This window comes from Durio zibethinus, chromosome 11 (assembly GCF_047325235.1).
Source record: "Durio zibethinus cultivar Kanyao isolate XHJ-2024 chromosome 11, ASM4732523v1, whole genome shotgun sequence".
NCBI classification, from domain to species: Eukaryota; Viridiplantae; Streptophyta; class Magnoliopsida; order Malvales; family Malvaceae; genus Durio; species Durio zibethinus.
Genome location: NC_143172.1, coordinates 20,261,658 through 20,285,247, shown reverse-complemented (window position 1 = coordinate 20,285,247; position 23,590 = coordinate 20,261,658). Strand labels below are relative to the sequence as shown.

Here is a 23,590-nt window from a genome sequence, read left to right as displayed (position 1 = left end):
AGCTTTTTCGCATGGTCAGCTGGAACTACGTCACTTAGGAGATTCCAATGCGATAGATAAGAGATGAACAGAATAAAATAATGGCCTGGAAATGAAAATTTTAATGCTTAGTTACATAAATGCTCACATCACATACGCCTGTCTCCTGTAACCGTAAAAACTTGAGGAATGAGGATGTCAAAAAGACCCTCTTTGTTCTTGTTGAGGAAAAAAAAAAAAGAAAATCAGATGAGGCCGAACAAAACAGAGAAGCCCAGAACAATGAGCCAAACTATATGCACCAAAAGCAGAGCCTGACCAGGGAAAGATCCATTTCCACCATTATTACCAACCTCACAAAATCCTATTTTGGCAACTTTAGCCCCCGCGCAATGAGCATCGGCGCAGCCGCACCAGTAGGTAACTCCGTCGTCCCCGCAAACAGGATCAGCCCTGAAGCAGTTGACGGGACAGGAATTGGGTCGGGGGGAACTGGCGCATGGATCGGCCTCGGAAGGCAATCGGATGGCTGAGAATTGCTGTTGTGATCTGACGCTGGACGAAGAGGAGAACGGAACGAGGAGCAGCAGCAACAACAGGGACAATGCGGATTCACAGAATGGTATTGGAGACAACACCGCCGCCATGACTGATGTGATTGATTGATCTCAAACTCGGAAAATTGGTTAAAACTTATTAGTCAGAATATTAACAGCGAAGGCGAGCTTTCCTTTGGGTAAATGAAAAGGGAAAGCTCGTCGTGTGTTTCTTTCTTCCCCGACTCAGACAACAGCGAAATTAAGATGGCAGAAGAACAGAGGAATTCAGGAAATCAAGGCCTAACCCTAGCCTCGAAAGCAACGAATTTACTTAACGTACGTAAATGAGAAACGAAGAAAACAATAAAAGGAAAAAGAAAAGAATGAAATCTTTGTCGTCAAACTGTCAAACAAGCGGTTTATTTTTAGCACTTAAAAACTTTGTAGAATAATAATGAAGCTTCTTCCTTTTTCCCAAAAAAATCCAATACAGGTATTCCTATTGATGACGACTGATGATTGATGCCACGTAGAAAATCAATATAATAATAAATTGTTATTTTTTAAAACAATATTTTCACATTTTTAACCGGTAATGTTTGAAGCTGCCCAAGAAGCTCATCAGATTAGCAGCCCAATATTTGAAAAGAATTAGATAAAAATATTAAGAATAAGTTTAGTACATAAAATTATTATAAAATTATTATAGAGTGGGATAAGATTAAATTAAATAATAATATTTTATTTTATATTTAATATTTATAAAGATTAAAATAAAATAATTTATTTATTAGTCAAAATTATTTTTTAAAAATTTATATAATTTAAATTATTGATATAGTTTTTAAGGATATAATAAAATATGTAAATCTAATTTTATAGGTTAAGAATAATTTTTTCTACTTTGAAAAGATTCTATCATTTTTTAAAAATATAAATCAAATATAATATAAAATTATTAATATTGTATCACATTTATTATCTTATACATCAAATATGACTTAAACTTACTAAATAATTTTAAACAAATTTGTGGCTTTTTAAAAAGTAGTTCAAATCTTGACTTTAATATTTAAGGAACCAAACATGATATAACTTGATTTAATAATTATATATATGTGACCAAAAAATAATAATTATATAGCACATGTTATTTTTATATTATATATTATTAATTAATATTAAGGTTAATGTTATAAATAATTTTTTAAATAAGTGAAATATTTAATATGATATTTAAATTTAAAAAAAATTTAATACAATATCTAAATTATAAATTTATTAATTAATATAATATTTATCATTAACGTGGTTAATTTTAAATAATAATACATAATGAATAAACAATCATTCAAGTATCACATTAATTAATATATTCAAATTTTAAATATTATATTAAAAATTTTTAAATTTCAAATATCAATTAAATATTAAATATTTTATTGTAATTTAGGCATCATTAGCCGCATTAATCTTTAATATTATGTGAAATCTATATATGTCTTCTCAATGCAAATACTACAAAACATGCCAAGTGATCTATCTTATAAATCTTAAAGATTAAAAAATCTATGTTTTTTTTTTTATTTTTTTCTAAATATTTGTTAAGGTCTAGACTATATCTTTTAAAAAATTTAAAAGTTGTTGTTACTTTATTTAAAATTAAGTAATAATCTTTTAACTAAATCATAATGATTGAAATCTTAATAATTTTAAATTAAGAAAATGATGAAATTGAATAAAATTTTTTTTATGATAAATATATTATATATTTTTTGATTAAATATGAAAATGACTTTTGTAATATACATTTTTTGTTAGTTTGGAACAAAAAAATAAAATTATTTGTTTGATATTCTAATTTTCATTTTACCATTCATTTTGATATCTCAAATTAATATTATTAGTTAACTTATTAATGTAGTATAAACATCCAATAAGATGTTGACATATATAAAAAAGTTTTATTAACATCATATAATTAATTGTCATGTTAATATTAAAAGAAAATTTTTTTAATTCTAAAAAGTTTTAAATTTTTTAAAAAATCTAAAATATTTAAAACTTATAAAAAATAAAAAGTTTAAAAATATATTTGAAAATTATAAGAATTTAAAAATTATGAAAATTTAAAAATTCAGAAAAATATATAAATTTTAATAAAAAAATCCAAAAACTTAAAATATTCTGAAAAATTAAAAAATGTAAATTTTAATAAAAATAAAATTTTCTTAAGATTCAATAAAAATTCACAAAACATTAAAAAATTAAAAATATATAAAATATAAAATTTCATGAAAAATCTAAAAATTTTTAAAAACTTATGAAAGTTTTTAAATTTTTTGAAAAATTAAACAATTTTAAAAATCTAAAACATTCTAAAAAGTTTTAAAAATTCTGAAAAAATATAATATAAAAACTTAAAATTTTAATAAAAAATATCAAAATTAAAAAAAAAAGAAAAATTTAAGATATATATAACAATTTAAATTGTAAGGTTCAAAAAAATGAAAAAACTTTAGAAATTTTAAAATATTTTTAGATTTTTTTAAAAAATTATAAATTTTTTATTTTAAATTTTTTTAGTTTTTGTTAATTTTGTTTGAATTTTAAGAAAATTTTATTTTTATTAAAATTTTCAATTTTTTGAATTTTTCATAAATTTTTAAATTTTATTTGGATTTTCTATTAAAATTTTGAGATTTTTTGAATTTATTAAGTTTCATAAAATTTTTATTTTTTTAAATATTGAAGTTTTTTTAATTTTTTATAATTTTAAAAATATTTCAGATTTTTTTAATTTTTTAGAATTTTATTTAAATTTTTTTAATGTTAATATGATAATTAATGATGTAACATTGATTAAATTTTTTTAATAAATATCAGTATTTTATTATATTTTTATATTATATTAATAAATTGATTGACAATGTTAATCTCAAATGTTAAAATGAATAACAAAATAAAAGTAAAAATATCAATATGATAATTTTATTATTTGAAATATTAAACTAATAAAAATCATATAATATATGAACAATTTTTATATTTATCCTTATATTTTTCCGAGAGTCTTCCCTCTGTTCTTAAAACTACCGTAAGCCCTTAAATTAGATTATTCTCTCTTGCTCGCTTCATTTTCTCCGTCCCTCTCTCATTTTTTTAGTGAACTATTAAAACAAAAAAGTTGCAATCAAATAATTTTAACTCTGAAGTACCAAACTACCAATGGCCTTTGTAACAGATAGAATCCAGAGGCTAGACCTAAGATGACGCCAACAAATCTAAAAGCCCAACATCCCGAAATGCAACTAGCTGACAAATGGAAAGAAATGAGCGGCCAACTAAGCAAAATTTTATAAAAATAAGGTATTAATTCGGTAAGTTCGATTAAATTTGAATTAAATTATTTAAAATTAAATTAATTAAATTATAATATTTTATTAATTATTAAATAAATTAAATTTTTTTATTTTAAAAATTAATTGATTTTGATTAATTAAAAAATAAAATAAATTATATGTTAAATTCTTATTTTTTTCATATGTAAAATAAATTAAATAAACTATTCAATAGAGACATTTAAATATCAAATTATTAAGTTAAAAACTCTAATAACTTAAAATAAAATAAATAATTTCATATATTTTTAGTTTTATATATAAATTTTATAATATTTTGACTAAAATTTTAATTAATTCGATTTTTGAATCGAATTAATTGAAAATATAAATTTTTTAAAAATTATTTTTGATAATCGATTGAAATTAATTTAATAATCGATCGATTAATTGAATTAAATTAATTCAGTTAATTAATTTGATTAAATATTAATTATGAACATCTCTTGGGAGAGCTCAATTTTAATATATTTTTATTGATTGATTATTATTGATAATTATGTGTAAAAAACTTTTTAATTCTTTAAGTCAGTGCCTTTGGTCCCAGTCGTTCCTTTGTGTGGTGTGACATTGTATTTGACGGGGGAATATTTAGGAGTGAATTGGCCTCGGATGGAAGACGACGACCAGCCAACCAGGGTGGATGATTGAAGAAAGATCTCATCTGGGGTTCAAATCTTGATTTGCAAATTTACCAAATCTCCATTTTGTTCTTGGTGCTATATAAGAAGGGACAAGATCTTAACGGCGGACTAGGCGGGAGCTAAAGAATTTCCACTGCCATATATAATTGCCACAACTAATTACTCCAACCGATATACATCTGATTTCTCACCCTCACCCCGGCATGAAAGGCGCAAGAGAAAACTATGCTGTCCAGTCCATAAGCGAATTGACAAAGTCAAATATAGATAGACCATAAAAGCCTTATTGCCAGGCCTGCAAGGGCTATTGACCCGAGAAATTCTCCTCATTATTGGATTAGAAGGTGCTCTGCCTATATTAAAGGATCCCCTTCAATTGCTTCCATTCCTTGAATCTATAAAAGCATATTGCAGAAACTACAATCCGACCACCTCCAGAGAAAGACTCGCCCAATCATCCCAAAATTTCCGTACGTATAATGGGAGGCTGTGCGAGCAAACCTAAGGAGTATGACATCCCTGAGAAGCCTCAGCTTGGGACCGCTGCTCAGGTAACACCTTGCTAAATTTCTACTTGTACAATTAGAGAATTTACAAGTTAACAGTTCTGTGTAGTTATTTCGTTAATATTCTCCATTGTCGATATATATGAATGCAGGATAACACTAATGGAGGTGAGACTCAGACTGAAAAACCTTTGGTAGATCTTTCTGAATCAGATAAAACGGCTCAAGGCTCTTCCTCTGAGCCAGAGGGCGCTGCTTCTGAACCAGTTTCCGCAGAGACAGTGGCTGAGACCGCCAAACCAACAGAGGAGGACGTTAAAGCCTCCACCAACATTGCTGAGGATAAGGTTGAGGTTACTGATAATACCACAGTACTGCCGGTAAAGGAGGCTGAAGCTGCTCACAATTCAAATGCTGCCCCAAGCAAGGAAGAAGTCAAAAGCGATGCACCTCTCGTCCCTCTGTGATCACAGAAAAAGAAAAGATAGAGCCTAGAGGGTTCATCGTAGTTCAAAAACTGTTACTTTTAGAAGCTTGGATTGTATTTTGTGTCACCCTGATTAGATTTGATGATCAGCTTCAAATCCCCCACTGTTGTTACATTTTTTTAACATGATCTGTAACAATTGAAAATCGGATTATATCCATATATAACATGACCAGTATGGTGGTAATTAATAAACTATTGTTACTATATATTCCAATTAAAACAAGTTCGTTTGAATTTTCTCATGAATCCAATTCCAATGGGAACATTCACAATATTTTGGATGATGTGTGATGCATGTTTGTTATCGCTAGAAATGTGGAGAAACATAAATGATAATCTGTCCATGGACCCATGTGTCGTCCTAGACCTGCAAGCTTTCGCCTCTTTTGAATCGGGCTTGAGCTTAAATACAAAATTTCAACCAAACGACGAGGCGCTTAAATACAAATCAGCATCGCACACTCGTACCTGAGTCCATGTACCATTCAGAGGCAAGGCACGTGAATCCCATCCCCCCAACCCTTTCTTTAACCCCACGCCACCACGATGATACAACATTACTAATCATAGAGGAAAAAATTGAAGCGAGCTTAGGAGGGGCCGTTGAATCCCTATACCCATGCCGCCATTTCTAACAGGTTAACTCTCTGAGCTTGATGAGCATGCGGGTGCCAATCTTTGCAGTGCTGGGTACCATTTATGGTTACCCAATCAATGTAACCGAAAGGGGACGTTTATTTCAAAGTATCATCCTCGATTGAAGACCATAATCTCTCAGGGTTCTAGAATGGGGCAAACTCTGCGACTCCATTTCCTCTTTTGCCCGCATTTCCTTGGGTCGTCAAGCCACTAAGGTTTTTCATTTTTTCCCCTTTCCTTTTAAATAAAACCTGCATTTCTTTTTTTTTTTTGCTTGGTGGAATAACATTTGAGAATTGACAGGCCCGGCTTTGGTCTCTCAATCAGACGTTCCAAGAGAGTTTGAGGCTTTTACAAGATAACAATGCCGCAATCTTAATGGACAACCATGGCTCTTTTAACTTGGGCTTGAGTTCCGTCGACCTTGCTCTCGTAATTTTTCTTCACTTTCTTTGAATTTTGATTTATTAGCTCCAATTTATGATTCTTCCAAGTGTTTGTATTTTTGTGTCAAAAGGTTGAATCTGCCATCAAACATGCGCGTGGAGACTTACCTTTAGCTGCAAACGAAGCAATGCCTCTTATACCTCTGCTGCAGTTTAAAGCTTTGCACCTTAATTTAAAAGCTGCAATCAAGGAAGACTCTGATTGGTATAAACAATTCATGCCGCTCAGTGAAATGGTAATTTCTGCCTTTCAAATGCTCAGTGTTCCATTTTTCTTCCATGTGCATATGCATATTTAGATTTACTTGCTTTTTCTTTTTCAAAAAAAAAAAAAATGCTTGTAGCTTACACAACTGGTTGTAAATCAATCAATAATTAATTTGATTCAGCAAGTTATAGATGAAGATGGTTCTGTTAAAGTTCTGCGGTTTGTTCCTTTTGCCTCAGTTTCGTTCATGAAATGAAATATAGAAAAGAATTTTATTTTTTCCAATTATATCCACTGGTCTTATTCCATCTTAAAACGTATTCTCTTTCAAAGTTCTGCCCTTAAAATAGCACGTGATCAAGTGTGAACACTTGAAAGAAAGGTGAAATTTCTTTAAGTTTAAACATCTTTTTGAATGAAGAGATAAAAATATTATTAAACTCAGCTAAGTCTTAAGCCCTTAAACCAGGCTACTTATCCTATGCAGTATGCTTGCATGAATCCTTTTACCTTCATTCATCTGAATTAAGCTCATACACTCTGGAGATGTTTAGGCCTTATGTGTTTTTAATTACTTCAACTTATATTAAATTTGGTCAAACTCTACCCTACAATCTCTCCTTCTCATACTCAAGGGAAAGGGAATGTTTTTACATGTACTAAATCTTCATTTATCAGGGTGCAAATCTTCATTTATCAGGGTGCAAATCTATCATTATTGGTTTTCACTGTTGCTTTCACATATTTTTTCTGTTAATTATAGTATTGGTTTGGGTTTTCTTTTTTCTACTTGGCTATTTTAACTGTATAAATTGCTTCTCTGTTCAGTTGCATCAAATAATGGACAATCTAATTAGGAATGAAACAAAAGAAGCATCCCTTCTGGTAAGATTCATTCCATTTCCAACATATGTTTTGTCAATCATCATGGAATCATGTTTTTATCCTAACTACCACTGTGTTATTGGCTTAGGAGATGAGTAGTATTGATGGTAGATGGTGTATAAGATCAGGGGCTGATCAAACGACAAGCTTTAAGAGTCTTCTATTGTCCATATGCATAAATTTGTTGCTTAGTTTTGCTTATCAGTGCACATGAAACTATTTCAATGTTTGGTGTCAAATGGTTTAGCCCAGTCTTGTGCCTTAGGTGCTAGAGGCTACTGCTTAGCAGGGTCATACCTGATAAAATTTGTATTATAGAGGTAAAAAAGGATGGGAAAATCACATATTTGGATGAAAGAAGATACTTCCATTAACCTAATCAACAAGCAAGGTTCTAAGATTGTTAATCAGGGACCTTCAGTTTGTTCCTATTTGATGAATCAAGCAGAAAAACCTTATCAAAAAGATTACATTTCCATTTTTCTCCATCCTTATTAATTGCAAAACTTGAATTAAAGAAAATTTAGCTCAACCTTCAATATTGATTATAGAAAATTCAATATGGTACTTAGAAATTTCTTTTCCAAGAATGTTGTTTGGCAGTAATGATGCGTTTGAAAATGCTTGTATGGCGTTTGATGAAGGAAATTGGAAGCCAACTTATGGGATTCTCTGGGGCGTACCAGGTATTCAGTCTTAAATATGTGACCAAGAACAATCAATTGCTTGGTTCTTGGACTGTTTGCTGCTGGTTAACTGAATCTTGCACCAACATGTTTTTTGAAGCCAAGTTTTGCAACTGAGGAACTGCTGGTTATTTGGTGTTTTGTGTAATATCGTCATCTTGTTATAATGAGACTTATTGTGGCTTACTGACTTTGGCAGTGTAAAGTTGTGCTAGGTCATTCAAATGCAATTAATATATCTGAAAGATTGGGAGTACCCAGCATAGTTGTCAATAATGCTCATGAGTTATATGGTGCTACTAGGGCAGAGATTGATGAGGTAATTGGTTACACATAGTATGCTTGTTCTTAGTTAAGTTCTGGTGTCTTCTATTATCAGCTTGTGGATTGTGCATCTATTATTTTCTACTTTGCTTTACTGAAAGTTACTATTATTCAGTTGCACGGTTGTATGAACACCTTGATTTTATGACTGCTTAAGAAGAGCGTTGATCACTGGTCCATCCTTCATAAATATGCCTTCTAATATTTGGTTCATTTCCTAATGCAGGTAATAATAGATATGGAAACATTCAAGAAAAATTTTCAGGAGCTTATCAATGAGTCTCAGTATTATCTGATGTATGTATCTTTTTCTTAAAATTGATTACTTGATGTGAAAGAATGAGCTTCTAATAATTAAAAGCTTTCATGCTCATTGGTATGAAAGGCTATAAGGATAATTGCTCTCGGTCATTAGTCATTACCTTAATTAATTGCTTGGCATCTATAAAAGTTGTGTTCTGATTAGCGAGTCTTTTTATTATTTTTTTTATGACTTCTCTAATGGCTATTTACATATTTATCCTCGCTGAATGAGTCTAATGATTCTAAATTAATATAGAGTAAAGATCCTAATTTATCTCTGTAACCTTATAGAATATTGGTTAATAGAAGTGCTCATTGCCAACCCCATTTTGATTGAAGCATGTCCATTTCTTTTATATTTGCAGGCATTTTAGACAAACACAATTCATTTTTATCTCTGCAATGTTCAATTTTCTCTAGAAACTGTTTTAGTGAGCTTTGTTGTTTGGCTGGTCTACTACTGGAATTTATATCAGACTATCTTAGTATAAGATTTCTAATTATTCTTCTTTTATTTGGTGAAGGCATTTTGCTGTACATTATTTAACCAAGTATCATTTGAATTTTAAATAACCTTGGAGGGTGGATTTTGAAGCAATAATTCTTTTTAGACTAATACATGATTGAAAGTATCCAAAATGAAAATATAACGATGTCAATGGAACCTCATTTTGGTCATCTTTAGATATACTAAACTCTCCAAAATTAAGAATGAATAAACCTGCCTAACCTAAATGAGACTGCTTCTGTCTCTTTCTGAATTCAAGGTCATTGTGCTTTACCTTTTTGTAACATGTTTTGACATTGACATTTTACACTCATTCTCATTCAAATGTACGGTAAAATTCTTATTCTGAATAATTTAGTGACGTGCTTCCTTTTAGAGGAGGCTGGATTTCAATTCTGCATGTTTTTAACCCACATTCTCGTCTGCTATAACTGTTTGATTAGAGGAGGAAAATGTTAAGGTCCATTTGCACTCTCCTCCATCTGATAGGCCCTTAGCCTGGGAATACTGAATGTGGAGGGCAAGAAAAAGTTTGTCATTGCAGCAATTACCCAAGTTAAGTAAAAGTTGCTTGCTCATCATAGTTGATAATATTATAAAATAAGGCTGCTGTTGTTTAAGGAGCTCCAAACCTGTATTGCAAGCCAGTGGATGCTCTATCTGGTGTCTGGGTACTGCTTGTGATTGCAGGCTGTCAAGGGGTCATGAAATGCTATTGCTCACCAGAAGGAAGCTCAAGGATCTGGGCATTCTGATCAAAGATGTATGAAGATGCAAGAACTATCTGAGGCTGCTGCGGTAGCTTGATCTACCCTTCACAAAAAGGTACGGCAGCTTCGCACATCTGCAATGAAACAATCTCAACTCAGTAAAGCATGCAAGCATACACTAGCAAGTAATTACAGGCATGCTACAGCAGTTGAAAATGAGCAGCAAAATACCAATATGAGTTCATCCTCTATTTGAATTATTAAACAACCACAATCAGGTATCCTTTTTAAAGCAGATGAAGTTTTCTTCTGCCGACTTGCAATAGTTGGCTATTTATCTTTTAAACTCTTTATGCCAGAATACTGCTCTATCAAAGCTTAGACCGGTGAAAAGGTCATTGAGTTTTTATTTGTAAATCTTTCATTTGGCATTTATGATGCAACAAAAATTACTGAGCTTCCTAAGGTTGGTTATACAGTGCATGTTTCATCCCTTGGCAAGAGAGCGACAGTTTTAAGAGTGGATGCATATAAAGAAGAAATGGTAGTTCAAGCTGGATACATGAAGCTGAAGTTAAAATTTATTGATATTCAGAGATGAATGGCGAGAATATTATGATTATGGGCACCATTTTAGTGACGCTGTATTATTGATTTTCAGAATTCAAGCTCGTCAATAATCTTTTCTTCCATAATTCTTTAAACAATAGCATAGTGCACACTTGAATGTAAGAATATATCCTTATCAAATGTAGTTTCCTTTTATTATACGGCATTCCTGAAACAAATGTGCATCCTCCGACCATTCAACTTTCCACTAGGTTTGCTCTGTAGGCTGTAAGTACTACGCCTTGCTTGGATGGTACTTTCAAATTAACCATATGTTAGAATAGTTGCTGAATGTAGTGGCTGTACGAGTTACAATGTCCCTCTTGCATTCAATCATTGCATCATGATCTGTGCATTATGTAGGAAAGTGTTATTCACACATTGCAACCATTTTGAAGGTGGAATGACATTGAAGATTATCATTGTCCACCGACATGAAACGAAAGAACCATTTCTGAGTATTTGGAAGCTGAAGTTTGGAATTTCAAGGAAATTAATCAAAAGCTTTGTCAGCAACAACTAAGCATGTCAAGGTGGAGAGTCTATACTCTATACAACATTCTTAGTAGCCAGTTCAGAATAGATAAGATACTCAAGGTATTTGTGTAAAATTATTACATTGATGAAGCAAAAGCTGCTTATTGTTGAAATTTGTTGTTTGGTGATCACTATTTGCTTCTAGCTTGATTGATTTAAACTGTAATTATAAATACTTTAGCAATGCAAGAAATGGATCACTCGCGTATGTTTACTGTTGTTCTAAGAGGTTGTTATGGATTTTTATAGTTTTGTCTTTATAAAATTTTGTACGCTTTTCCACTCATTATGTTTGTCCTTATTTATTTATTTATGATTAAATTGACTCAACTTTGATAATTATTTTTAACAAAATCATGAAATTAAAAAATTTATAAAATAAAATGTTTTAAAAATTAATGATCAAAATTGAACTCGTATAAAAAAACCTTAGATGTGAACGAACAAAATGTGACAGAAAGGGGTAAGTTTGTGTTGGCAGCAATTGATACTCATTCTAATTGAGCTACTATGACTTTCGCAGCAGAATGAATTGAAAGAGTCTTAAAGTATATACATGGTAAGCATCTTAATTTCATGATCAACACTAGAAATTGAGCAGAAACAACACCCTTGTTTATTTGTGGCTAAAGTCTTTGTTCTTAATTGTTTTATTTTGAGGAAATAAAGCTAGAAGCACTAGATTGGAGACGGCTGTAGTGCATGGAGAGTACTCAATCTCGTTCAATTGGAAGTAAGTGTGCCCATCGATTAGGCTTTGGTTTAGTCAACAATCAAGAACATTTTTGTGGCAATTCAATGTGGAAAGCAAACTTGTTTTGAATTTAATATTCTTTTTGAACCATTTTTAATTTTTTTTGATAAAAAAGAATTCTCCTTTAACCATTGTCAATTAAGGATAATTATGCTCATTAGTCATGATTGTAAATGGAATATTACGTTTGATATGCAACTAGGTATATGATATCAAAAAGTTTGGTGAAGTAAAATTCTTCAACAGCAGAACTTCAGAAGAAAACAATGATGACGTCGGTCGCTTGTGGAGGCTTCTACTCAAGTATTTTGTCTTGAATTTGCTTCCTTAAACGGATTAAAATAACCTGAACAACTGTCATAGCACTTATTTGGAGTTGGATACTTCCTTTTCTTACTACTAGAAATCGGTGGATCACACGGCATTATTATATATTGTTTGGTTGTGCATAACTAGCTATTTCTCGACATTATAAACGCTTGCTGCCAAAGGAAGTGATATCCATAACATATATAGAAGAAGAAACCAACCTTTCAATTTTCATTCCTCCTGTGGAACAATTCTCCTTCAATACATCTTTATATGTGAAAAGGCTCAAAATCCATTTCTAGTCATAAAACCTGTTCGTCAATGATGATTATTGTGGAAAACTAAAAGCCATATAAGCCGGTATTATTAACAATATCCTTATTTCTATATGCTGAAATGCAATTCGATTCAATTTGGATTGAACGAATGAACTATAACGACGCCCTATATTACGAAATTAGAGGGATTACAATCAACCTGACTCCCTAATTCCTCGTCCTCGTGGCCACTGTCATCAATAACCCCAACGGCCCACCCAAATTTAAAGGTTGCATCGAGGAAATAAAGCAGGAAAACGAGGGCCATGCAACAGAAAAACATAGGAAGAGGCCCAAAGATCCACAAAAAGAGAGGGAAAGAGAAGTAAAAGGCACGTAGTCCTAGAGACCAAAAATAGCTGCCTCTGTTCACCGTGGTGGCCACATATTCAGCAGGAAGGTGGTGATACCGCAGATGTTGGGACATCTTCTTCACAGGCACATTAATCAGAATGCTTGCATGGCTGTAATACCTGATGGACTGCAGGTTGAGCAAGAACGCCACCAGGAAGCAAACCAAAATTGAGAATAACTTAATGGAAAATGCTTCGTCGCTTCTGTCTCCAAAAACGAACCAGGACGATCTATCACTACTATCGCTCTTCATCAACACGGCGATTAGGGAACTCAGCATGATTGCCGTTGATGCCAACAGGGTCGATGCCATTATGTTGTTCCTCAGCGTTTGCACTGCCAAAACCCCATTTTTGGGCACGTCCTGCACCATAAAAATTAACACCATTAATTAGTTTTTTACATCCATTATTCCCATCCACGAAAGGATTTAATTAGATGTAGTGTATTAATATAAGAATATGAAATCAAGATTCTAGAAAGATGGCAGAGAAAAGACCAAGAATTTTGGTTAAGATAAATACCAACCTCCATCATAGCGCGAACCCAGAAGCGGCGATTGATGGCGTTGACACCGATGACAGTCTTGGTGGGATGTTTTATGATCCGATAGAGAAGCCATAGATGGTAAGCCACCATTAAAAAAATCCCCAATGGGACTAATACGCAATCCAGATATTTTTTCTCGATAGTCATATTGGAGGGGCCGGTATAGTTTCAAAAGAGCGAAAATCAACAAACGGTAGAACGTATAGAGGATTGGGTTAGTCCCCTAAGGCCTTCTAGCGTTCTTCAAAGCCTCAAATAGGAGTGTTTTTGTCTCAAGTGGGAACGGAGAGGGGAAAACAAAGGGACGGATGCGGTCGAGGTTGCGGGTTGTCTTGGCTTTTGCTCGTATTTATGGAAGGAAATGGGAAGAAGTAAGGATCAAGGAAAGAGAAGAGAAAATTAACAGTAGGAGCATTCAAGTGGGACTCTTACGTGGACTGCAGAGCCAACCGCACTTAGCCCACCAAAGTTCCCGTGACCTGCTTTTCTAATTCACTTGAAAGTTGGAACGCTCTAAACCCAAAGCCAAAACATAAGCGTCGGCCGTTGGCCACTTAGCTGTCTAGGTAGGTTGGACTCCGCTTGCAGGGGAAAAGATTTGGCTTTTTTCCTTCTTTATGATAAATGATAAATCTTCTTTTACTTTGGGAAGACTAATTTTACCGAGCATTATTTATATATTCTCTTCATTATAATGACGTTGGTTCATGGCATGCAATTTGAAAAAAAAAAATCCAAAAAATTATATTTTAATTTAAAATTATAATATTTTATTTGATTCGAGTCAAGTTTTTTATTTGATTCAAATATTAAATGTACTATTAATTCAAATCGAATTTCAAGTTAGAAGGTGACAAATTAAAAAAATCAATCAACCAAATTAATTTTTAAATTTTTATAAAATAAAATAATTATTTTATATTTAAATTTATTAAAAATTATATAAAAAATAACATATAAAAAATAAATTTAAAAAATTAATGAACTGAATTGATAAAATTCAAATTAGATTAATTTTTAAAAAATATCAATTTAAATTCAGATCAAATTTTTAAAATTTATAATATTATAAATTATTTAAAAAATAAATTAAATTTAATTTGATTCGAACTATTATCACTTTTAATATTAATTATTAAAATAGTATTATTTTTACATTAAATATATAAAAAAAAAACACGTAACAATCATATAAAACAAATGCTACCATATACTATTTTTTTTTTAGCAACTGCTCTCAAACAACACTTTGCACTATTGTTTGGGCAGCTTAACATTGGACCCAGTTATAGCCTAGAAACATATGGTATTTAATTATTTGTGTATTTATATTTTATAAAATATTGATAATTTAAAATTTTTTATTTTATTTTATATAAAAATTACGTGTTATAATTTATGTTAATAAAAAAATAAAAAATATAATTATTATTTTTATTAAATTCATATATAATTTTTATTAAAATTTTAACCTATATTATTTTTATATCTTTCATATAGATTTGATGTCGAATAATGTTTTAAATTGCCGTTACTAGCTATTAGCAACAAGCATAAGAGTATAATTACACATGCGATGAATCAGAGAGGAGTTCGAGCTCCGTTGCAATCCTTTGTATCCATTAGGTGAAAAATCTCCCAATGAAAGATTGTATAAATTAAACACAGATGGTTCGGTATTAGATAACTCTAGGAAAGCAGGAGCTTGAGCCATTATTTGAGATAGTGAGAAAAAATAATTTTTTGATTTTTCTAGATATATTAAGATGTGTTCAAATATTTTGACTAAATTGTGAGCTTTCAAAAATGGATTATTTTTCACGAAAAAATTCAATATCCACAAGTTAGAAATTTAACTCGATGCCACAATTATTATCTTCATGATTAAGAATCATCAGGTGATTAATCCCGTGATATTCCCTCTGATCTCTGATTGCAAAAAGTTGATAAAAAATCTTGAAGATTAACGCATGCTTCACGTGTTTAAAAAAGGAAATAGATGTGTTGACGCCCTTGTTCGATTTGATAGTAACAATCGTTGTAATAGTTATAGTCATTACGAGATCAATTATGTGATGTATAATGAATCTCTTTTTTTTGTTAAAAATTTAGTCCTCATTGATAAAACTGAATATGCTGTATATAATATTATTTTATAATTCATTCATTCCTGTTTCTTACAAAAAAAAAATAAAAAATTTAGGCATGCGCACTAAAGACATCCTTTTTGTCTCTCTTCAGCAAAATTTAAATCACCCAATCGCTAACATCTTGTCATTAGTTGGCGTACTAAGCATTTATTCATGGATCAATTTATAGTTTATTCCCACTACTTAACTTCTATCTTTCTTTCCCATTTTTAGCAATTACTAATAACTTTAATTTTCATTGATTTTTTTTATATTACACATCTTTTTTTCTTTTTAATTGTTCTTTTTTAAGTTTTAACAGCCACTAAGAAAAATGTATTTAGTCTCACAAATATTGCTGATACCAACCATCATCAACTTCACACTGATCAGTTACCTCATCAAACCAATGCTTGCCACTTAAAACCCAATTTATGGAAGAGAGGAAAATTTTGGATTTTCATCTCATATAAATTCTCCTTTCCAACTTTTCTATGGAAAATGGAGCCAATTCTTTTTTTTATCAGCCATGGATTCCATTGCAATTTTTCTGGAAATTTCACTTGTGGTGCTTCGTTTTGTAATCTACATATATTCTGAGGATAGGGTTGTATTTTAGATTTTAAAATTTTAAGAGACTTGTTTTTTTTCTTTTCTTTTGCTACATTAATTTATTTGAAAATTAAAGTTGGACTGTAGAATGTTTCTAAAACAATATTATAAAAATTGAATTCAAACTCGAAACAGTAAAAAATAATTTCTCTCCATACTTGAATCAACATACGTTAATCAAACATTTATATATATATATATATATATATACATATGTATGTATGTACGTATGAAATGCTTAAGATATTGTTATTTCCCAATTTAGCTATTGCGTGGTTGGTTGGAGGCCGGAGGATATGATCATGAGACCAAAATTACTTATTAAAGAGGTCCAAATATCAAGCAGCTTCTAAAAGAATTGAGCGGTTTGAATTAATTTTGTTTGGAGGGGTGCTATTTGCATCATAACTTCTTCTCTTCATACCTTATTATTATTATAATTTAATTTTTTACTTAATATATCCCAAGCTCAAAACATAAATTTATTAAAAACTCAAATATCTCATCTCCTCCAACTAAAAACCCTAAAAACTTTAAAGAATTAAGCCTTAAGTCTCAATCACTCACTTAATGTTAGATAGCTTAAAGGTAGAGGTAAATTATTTGTTCTTTTTGTTTTTTCATTTAATTTTGTATTTAATTTCATAAGATTTAAGATTTTAAGTTTTAAGATGCATTTAAATATTCAAAAAGTTATTGAAGATTTCCAAAAATAGATATCCGAAATTATTTAAAAATTTTCAAAAATTTATTTTCAAGAATCTTAAAGCATTTTCAAAATTTTTCAAAAGTTTTTGGATATTCATTTTCAAAAATAAATTTTCGATACATTAAAAATATTTGTGGAAGCCATTGCTCATAGCATAACAACTTGGCATCATAAGAAATATTAGCCATGACAATGTCACCAAATTTGATCCCACCATAATGTTTCTTGGCAACAGCTTGTCACTTGTACACCCACTTACAAGATAACCAAATGTTGACAAAAAACATTATGGTGGGACCAAATTTAATGAGATAGAGCTTGACTACCTCATTACTTAAGGTGCAGTAACCAACTTGTATGAGGTTAGAGGTTTTTAATACTGAATTTAAACAGCCCATACTTAAAAAATATCATTAGAGATTCGTTTTGAGATTATAGCAAAGGATATTTAATATTTCATATCAAACATTGATTAAGAGATTGAAATTTATCTTTTTGTATCTAATGCAATAAAGAAATTGAAATAAAAAATTATTTTTAAAAATACATTTTCAAATAATTGTAATGTTTTTCAAAAATATATTTCTAGTTCAATAAAAAAGCTTTTAGAAATGAATTTTCAAAGAAATTTTCAGAAATGAGTTTTGGTAACTTTTGTTCAATTTCGAAAATTAATTTTTGTTGAATAACTACTTTTTTTAAAAAATTATTGAGAAAAAAAGAAGTGTGAAGGATTAAAAGATAATTAATTAATGAATATTTAAATAATTTCATTAAATATTAATTTTTTAAAATGAATTGAAAATTTTTTAAGGTTTAAATAAAAGCACTCTTTTATATTAATGTAATGCTGGAGAGACTGCTCCCAATCAATATAATAGGAAGATTGATCAGGCTCGCAGGTTCTGAAGCCCAACTAATTGGAACATATTTAAAAGAAAAAAAAATATAAAACAAGGTTATTTATACTGATAATAAATTTTTTACGAATCAAGTAAATATATAACATGAAAAATATAAACGTTGTTTAATTTGAAATTTTAAATAATTTTTTTAAATCATTTACACATGCAATAGAAAAAATTACTCTAAAAAAACTTATTTTTTCTTTCAATAATTTTTTGTTTAAATTTTTTATAAAAAAAGTAAAGTATAAAATAAAAAAATTACAGATATTAAAATTTAAATTTTAAAATTATTAAAATATTACCATAATTATATAAATAAAATGAATTAATATCCAGATTCTAATTTTTTCCTCTTCTACCCGAATAATAATATGTCCAAATTTAATAATATTTTACAAATTTAAATTCAAATTTTAATATATACAATTTTTTTTAATCTCGTATTACTATTCTCTTTGTAAAAAGAAAAAAACTCTTTAAAAAATTGGACGAGATTGGGTGAGTGGGCCAAACAATTAGCTCACCTAATCAGTAAGTATTTTGTTTAATTTTATATTTTCTCTGACTCTCTCTTTATATTAAAAAAAAAAGAAAATTGTTTCTCTCTTGGAAATGGGAAAATGGGACCGTTAGTAGCTAAGGAAAAAGAAAAAGTTGCTGAGAAATGGGAAAGAAGGGGACAAACAACTCGGAGAAAAGAACGTTAGACACGTGATTGTGATTAAGTAAATAGCGGAAAAGTAGACGGAGAGGGAGAGGGAGAGAGAGAGAGAGAGAGAAAAAAAAAAAGAAAGTGTGTTGAGTTGAAGTTTTTCTCTTTTAGAGTGAGAAAAAAATAAAAAATCTAAAATTAATTAGTTTTCAGTTTGATTTAAATTGAATTTTTTATTTAATTTGGTTTAAAATTGAATTAAATTTACATTTAAATTTATTTAAATATATTAAAATTTTATATTTCAAATAATATAAAATTAAAAAATTGATTAAATTAAACCATTAAAATTTAACTTAAATTAAATTATATAAAAATTAATTTAAATTCAATTTAAAATTTAAAAATTTATAATATTTTATATTATAAAAAAATCAAAACAATTCAAATTCAATTCAGTTTACTTTTTTTTGCTAAATTAAACGTGAAAGAGAATTTAATGTCCCACGCCAAACAACAAACCACAGTGTGTCCTTTGTGTGCGTGTTGTGTACAAAATACTTTCACTTTTTCTAAGGGCGCGCCGCGTCAACCCAACCCCACTCTGCGGCCCATTACCCATCTTCCACTTAACCCCTTTCTCTATATGTGCTCCCCACCCTCCCCTTGTTTCCCCATTTCTTTCCTTCTACTTACCTCTTATTGGTTGCTGCTGTTTCTTCTTCAAGAGAGAGATCTCTTTGTTTGTTTGTTTGTTTTTTTTTTTTTTTTTTCTCTTTTTGGGTTTCGTTTTCGTTACTTGCACTGTTCCGGTGCCAGGTTAGTTTCGTTTATCTTCTTTTTGTCCTTTTTTTTGTTATTGTTTCCTTTGAGTTTTGTGCCTTTTAATTGTTGGAGAATGAGCAATTTATGCCCATTTTTCAAAACCGTTTGCAATTTGATCGTCTATTTGATTTTTATATGATGGTTTTGGGTTAAGGCTTAGTCCTTTTAGATCGTTGATCTAGACATGGGTTGGGTCGTTTTTATAATTTTGTTCAAGTACAAGACAATACTACTTTTTTAGTGTAGAATTTTGACAACAATATTAGTAGACTAAGCTAGCAAGAGAAAGACCCCGCCAAAGTGTATCAAAATTTTGACCAGTTTTTTGGTATTATGTTGGGCTCTGCAGAAGAACGTTTGTCTCTTACACGGTTGGGAGCTTTGGTGATTTTCCATCACAATAAAAGAATTTTTGGGTCACGTTTGGTCTCAAAGGCAATGGAGGCATACGGCAAAACCATGGCTGCTGCCCCTGCTAATGTTATTTATTTGTCTGCTATTCTGGGCCGTGATGGGCCTATTCCTGTTCACAAATGTGATTGGAAATGCCAAAATGAACATGTTTGTGGCAACATGTATCGCTGCAAACTGACAGGAATCACACACATCTGTGACAAGAACTGTAACCAGAGAATTTTGTATGATAACCATAGTTCCCTTTGCCGGGCAAGCGGCCAGGTCTTTCCCCTTACTCAAGCTGAGGAACAGGCGGTCAGAGGCGTCAGGAGGAAGCTTGATGCTGATAATTCCCCACCCTCTGATAGCTGTGGTTTTAAGCGTAGACGCGATGCACAGTTTCATCCTTCTCCTTTCGAGAGATCTTTCTCTGCTGTTAGTACGATCTGCAGTCAAGTTGGAGATGGCATGGATATGAGCTAGATTATATTAGAAGTTAGATTCCATATATATAGTATCATATTATTAACCTTAAAGACTCCTTTATCTTGTTTCACTTATCTTGTTCCATTGGAACTTATTCCATTTTGCTTCTTCTTATGGGACAAATATGGATAATTGGATAATACACTTGATGATGGTGGATAAGTTGGCATTCTACCTGCCTGTAGGAAAAACTCTTTTATTTCTTATCTTCTCTAATGCCATGTAGTCCTTTCCTAACTTCGTTACGAAACTTGAATTTAATTCAGTTTCTTTCTAACTGTTCTACTTAGATTTATCAACTTTGACAGCTACAGGGTGCCTCTAGGTCCTTAATAGGAGTTGAATTATTATGATTTTCATCTATCTGTTCCTTGGTTATGTTTATTCTAATTGTTAATGTTGTGTGTCTTTTTTTTTTAATTATTTTGTTGAACTTTCATATTTGTGGATGTATGGTGTGATATTTGATTGTTAATGTGTCTCTGAATAAAACTGTTAGTGCAGATTCAATTATAGTTCTTCAGTTTGAAAACTGTATTTCTTTTCGTGGTTTTACTGTTATATTTTGATGTGATTCTATAACTTGTTGCTTTGTGGTTGGACTAGTGAATGCAGGTTGAAGAGGAATGATAGGGCTATTGTCATGTGTTTTTATATTTTAGTTTATTCTTTTCTCTCTTTTTTTTTTCCTGTTAATTTGTTATATAAGATCCTGAAGTATATGTTGATTTTGCAGGCCTTAAAAGTGTGCAATGCAGGAGAATTTAAATATGCTTTTGCTATAGTGAATGAATTTTCCCTTTCTAGGTTTTGTGAATTGAAATGTTCTGACTATTATTTTAATCATTCTCGTGCAGGTAATTTGGTCATCGATTATGTTGGATATCAAAACCATGCATATTACTGCTGATGAACTAGGTTCCGTATTATGCTGGCGGCCTGTTATTAGCAGTCCGGCTTATGAAGGGATTTCACCCATAGAATTCAAGGTGGTTCAACCTTCCTCATATCACACATCATATTGCCATCTTCAGACAGCAACAAGCTAGTGCTACATGCCATTTGTGTACTGTTTGAGTTTTGCACATGGAAAAACCCTTTCATGCTGATGTTTACCAATTTCCTTGTTTTTGCAGCTTTGATGGGGAGAAGAAACCAATGCGGTATCTTTCTGCTTGCCTGCAAGTGAATACATATCGTGTTAGTGCTGCTGTCTTTCCTATTAATAATAGACATATTTTTGAGGTCTGAACCTTGTTTACCAAATTAAAATGGAGTTATTAGCAAGGTGATTGATTCTCTTACCACTTAATTGCTTGGTTAAGCTACTTGCTGTCATATTTATTCTGATAATGAAATAACATTATCGTTTAACTTCTACTAGATCAGTTGCTCAAAACGTTTGGTTTCTATTTGGAACCAATGAAGAAGTGAGATTATCATTTATGGACTGTGAGAATCAGATTGTGCTTATCAGAAGGCTCTTTGTCCTGGCTGAATTAAGTTGCAGGCTAACAAGTTTTTGGGAAAAATAGGCATATTGCTGAGTTTAGCTGGTGACTTGTATCAGTTTAGGTAGCTGAAATGTACAGCTGGGAAGTTGTTGGGGCACTGTTGCTAAGTTTTAGATGGTGAAGTGGATCAGGTTTGGGTTGGTGAGCTGCAGACCGAGGAAGTTGTTATAAGTTGTGCTACCCTGAAACATTGAAGTTTTGTTAAATGCAACTTTGAAGTCCTGCCAAGACTTGTTCCTGTTTGCTCATCCAAATTTTCTTATACTTGGAAGCTGCAGCAACCCAGAGTTTAAGCTGTTTGTATGCTTAATATGTGAAGCAGCAGTGCTCGATGAATTCTCAAATGTATAGCTCTGGTAGTTCTGATTTACCTAGTCTCCTGTTTTGCTGTTGATCACTTAGTTCAGTTGTAACAACCCCTGGCCTCTTTTCTTCTGCTGTCCATAATTGTGATTTACAGCCTTGCAAAAATTGTGACAGTAATTTTATGGTTTAATCATTGTTTATGGGACTGATTCTCGCTCTATTAGCTTTGTGGATTTATATGTAAATTTCATGATCTTTTCATTGCGAGTGTAAATGTCACTTAAGGTGTTTGTTTGTGCTATAGCCTCTGTTGGAGAAAAAATTCTAATGTCATCTTCAGTTCTTTTTCTTGCTTCTATCGTCCATCTCATGCCCCCTAGTTCCTCCATTTTCCAATCATGTCAAGCAAAGTCCTTCCCAAAATATACCAGGATAGCAACTTCCAACTGTAACACTGAAACAAATATAATGAAATAAAATTGTTACTGAAGAAAAGTTGCTTCTCTGCCAAAGGTTACTGAAAGATACGTGCAACTATTTTCAATAATTAAAAAAAGAGCTGCCAAAAAAATTGAACTGTCTGCTTGACAAGTTTGCAACTGCATTTGGGTTTGAATGGATTGTTCATTTAGAAGTTTTGTGGAGTCCGGGTTAGGCTCTTGTCAAAGTGGTGATTGAAATCATGGCAATGTGGTGGCACTAACGAATTATTGAGTTTCCATTTGACATTTTAGGTACATATGTGGAGTTACAAGACGAGAAAATAGTGGAAATTCCAACCTTAAATCTTAATTTTTTTTATAAAAGAAATAATAACATTTAAGTCAAATTCAAATTATTAATTGTGATGTTATTTTAGATTGGTATACAACCAGACCTGCTGATTATTGCTTCACCGTGCTTGTAATGCTCCTGGTTCGCCTTGTTTGCCAATTGCCGAAGCAATGGTTTTTTTTTTTTTTTTTCCTTTTCGCAAAAATGAGATCCACAGAGGGCCAAATAGTTGCACATCCGGCTGTTACAGGATTGCGCGTGAAGCTTGCGTGCAAGTATTACAAGATTGATGCGAAGCGTTTGGAGGTTACTAGTTTAAAAGAGTTTAAATGCTTGATGCTTTTTAAATAAATAAGAATTTGAGTTAAAAGTAGATTAAAAATTTTTTAAAAAGAGATTGCCAAATGAGAATGTCCATGGCCTACTGGGTGTTCACATCCAAGTATACAAAGGATTGATATTATTATTTTGTTTTCTGCAATAATGCTTCGCAAGAAGGTTTCTTCCCCTGGATGATTTCTAATCAAATATCCTCCTACCTCTTCTAATGCCAATCACTACTAATTTTCTAAAGACATGTTG

At 31.2% G+C, this 23,590-nt stretch overlaps 4 protein-coding genes and 1 pseudogene across 13 annotated transcripts; 3 read left to right on the top strand and 2 right to left on the bottom strand.

Moving 5' to 3' along the window:
• Window positions 1-73: 73 nt before the first annotated feature.
• LOC111291191 (uncharacterized) lies at window positions 74-767 on the bottom strand. Its single transcript, XM_022882817.2, has one exon. It carries the CDS (start codon window positions 624-626, stop codon window positions 225-227), a length of 402 nt encoding a protein of 133 aa, XP_022738552.1. The 5' UTR covers window positions 627-767; the 3' UTR covers window positions 74-224.
• Window positions 768-4,466: 3,699 nt separating this feature from the next.
• On the top strand, window positions 4,467-5,744 carry LOC111290241 (uncharacterized). Its single transcript, XM_022881573.2, has 2 exons — window positions 4,467-5,114; window positions 5,222-5,744. The coding sequence occupies exons 1-2, from the start codon at window positions 5,043-5,045 to the stop codon at window positions 5,534-5,536; spliced, it is 387 nt and encodes a 128-aa protein (XP_022737308.1). The 5' UTR covers window positions 4,467-5,042; the 3' UTR covers window positions 5,537-5,744.
• Window positions 5,745-5,834: 90 nt separating this feature from the next.
• Window positions 5,835-11,036, top strand: LOC111290979 (uncharacterized; annotated as a pseudogene). Its single transcript, XR_016346482.1, has 8 exons — window positions 5,835-6,413; window positions 6,502-6,630; window positions 6,716-6,880; window positions 7,681-7,737; window positions 8,382-8,423; window positions 8,623-8,742; window positions 8,974-9,044; window positions 10,249-11,036. The product of XR_016346482.1 is annotated as an uncharacterized LOC111290979 (transcript).
• Window positions 11,037-12,679: 1,643 nt separating this feature from the next.
• Window positions 12,680-14,288, bottom strand: LOC111291132 (TRP-like ion channel protein (Protein of unknown function, DUF599)). The gene is made up of 2 exons (XM_022882729.2): window positions 13,677-14,288; window positions 12,680-13,512 (listed from the first exon to the last, which is right to left on the bottom strand). Exons 1-2 carry the CDS (start codon window positions 13,842-13,844, stop codon window positions 12,922-12,924), a joined length of 759 nt encoding a protein of 252 aa, XP_022738464.1. The 5' UTR covers window positions 13,845-14,288; the 3' UTR covers window positions 12,680-12,921.
• Window positions 14,289-19,364: 5,076 nt separating this feature from the next.
• On the top strand, window positions 19,365-22,535 carry LOC111290708 (uncharacterized). Of its 9 annotated transcripts, XR_016346479.1 has the most exons (5): window positions 19,365-19,526; window positions 19,882-20,423; window positions 21,272-21,403; window positions 21,551-21,702; window positions 21,799-22,454. XR_016346479.1 is itself a non-coding variant. In XM_089768245.1 (2 exons), exon 1 carries the CDS (start codon window positions 19,866-19,868, stop codon window positions 20,409-20,411), a length of 546 nt encoding a protein of 181 aa, XP_089624371.1. In that variant the 5' UTR covers window positions 19,717-19,865; the 3' UTR covers window positions 20,412-20,423; window positions 21,272-21,403. The 9 variants fall into 9 exon arrangements, 1 of the variants encoding a protein (XP_089624371.1); XR_016346478.1 differs by having other exon boundaries at window positions 19,882-21,403; window positions 21,804-22,535; XR_016346477.1 differs by having other exon boundaries at window positions 19,882-21,403; window positions 21,799-22,535.
• The last annotated feature ends 1,055 nt before the right edge of the window (window positions 22,536-23,590 follow it).

Bases quoted from the DNA above. Each gene is read 5' to 3' on its own strand.
- LOC111291191 (XM_022882817.2), bottom strand. From the start codon at position 626: ATGGCGGCGGTGTTGTCTCCAATACCATTCTGTGAATCCGCATTGTCC.
- LOC111290241 (XM_022881573.2), top strand. From the start codon at position 5,043: ATGGGAGGCTGTGCGAGCAAACCTAAGGAGTATGACATCCCTGAGAAG. The intron at 5,115-5,221 runs GTAACACCTTGC...ATATGAATGCAG, and splicing joins AGCTTGGGACCGCTGCTCAG to GATAACACTAATGGAGGTGA.
- LOC111291132 (XM_022882729.2), bottom strand. From the start codon at position 13,844: ATGACTATCGAGAAAAAATATCTGGATTGCGTATTAGTCCCATTGGGG. The intron at 13,513-13,676 runs GTTGGTATTTAT...TTTATGGTGCAG, and splicing joins GGGTTCGCGCTATGATGGAG to GACGTGCCCAAAAATGGGGT.
- LOC111290708 (XM_089768245.1), top strand. From the start codon at position 19,866: ATGTTGGGCTCTGCAGAAGAACGTTTGTCTCTTACACGGTTGGGAGCT.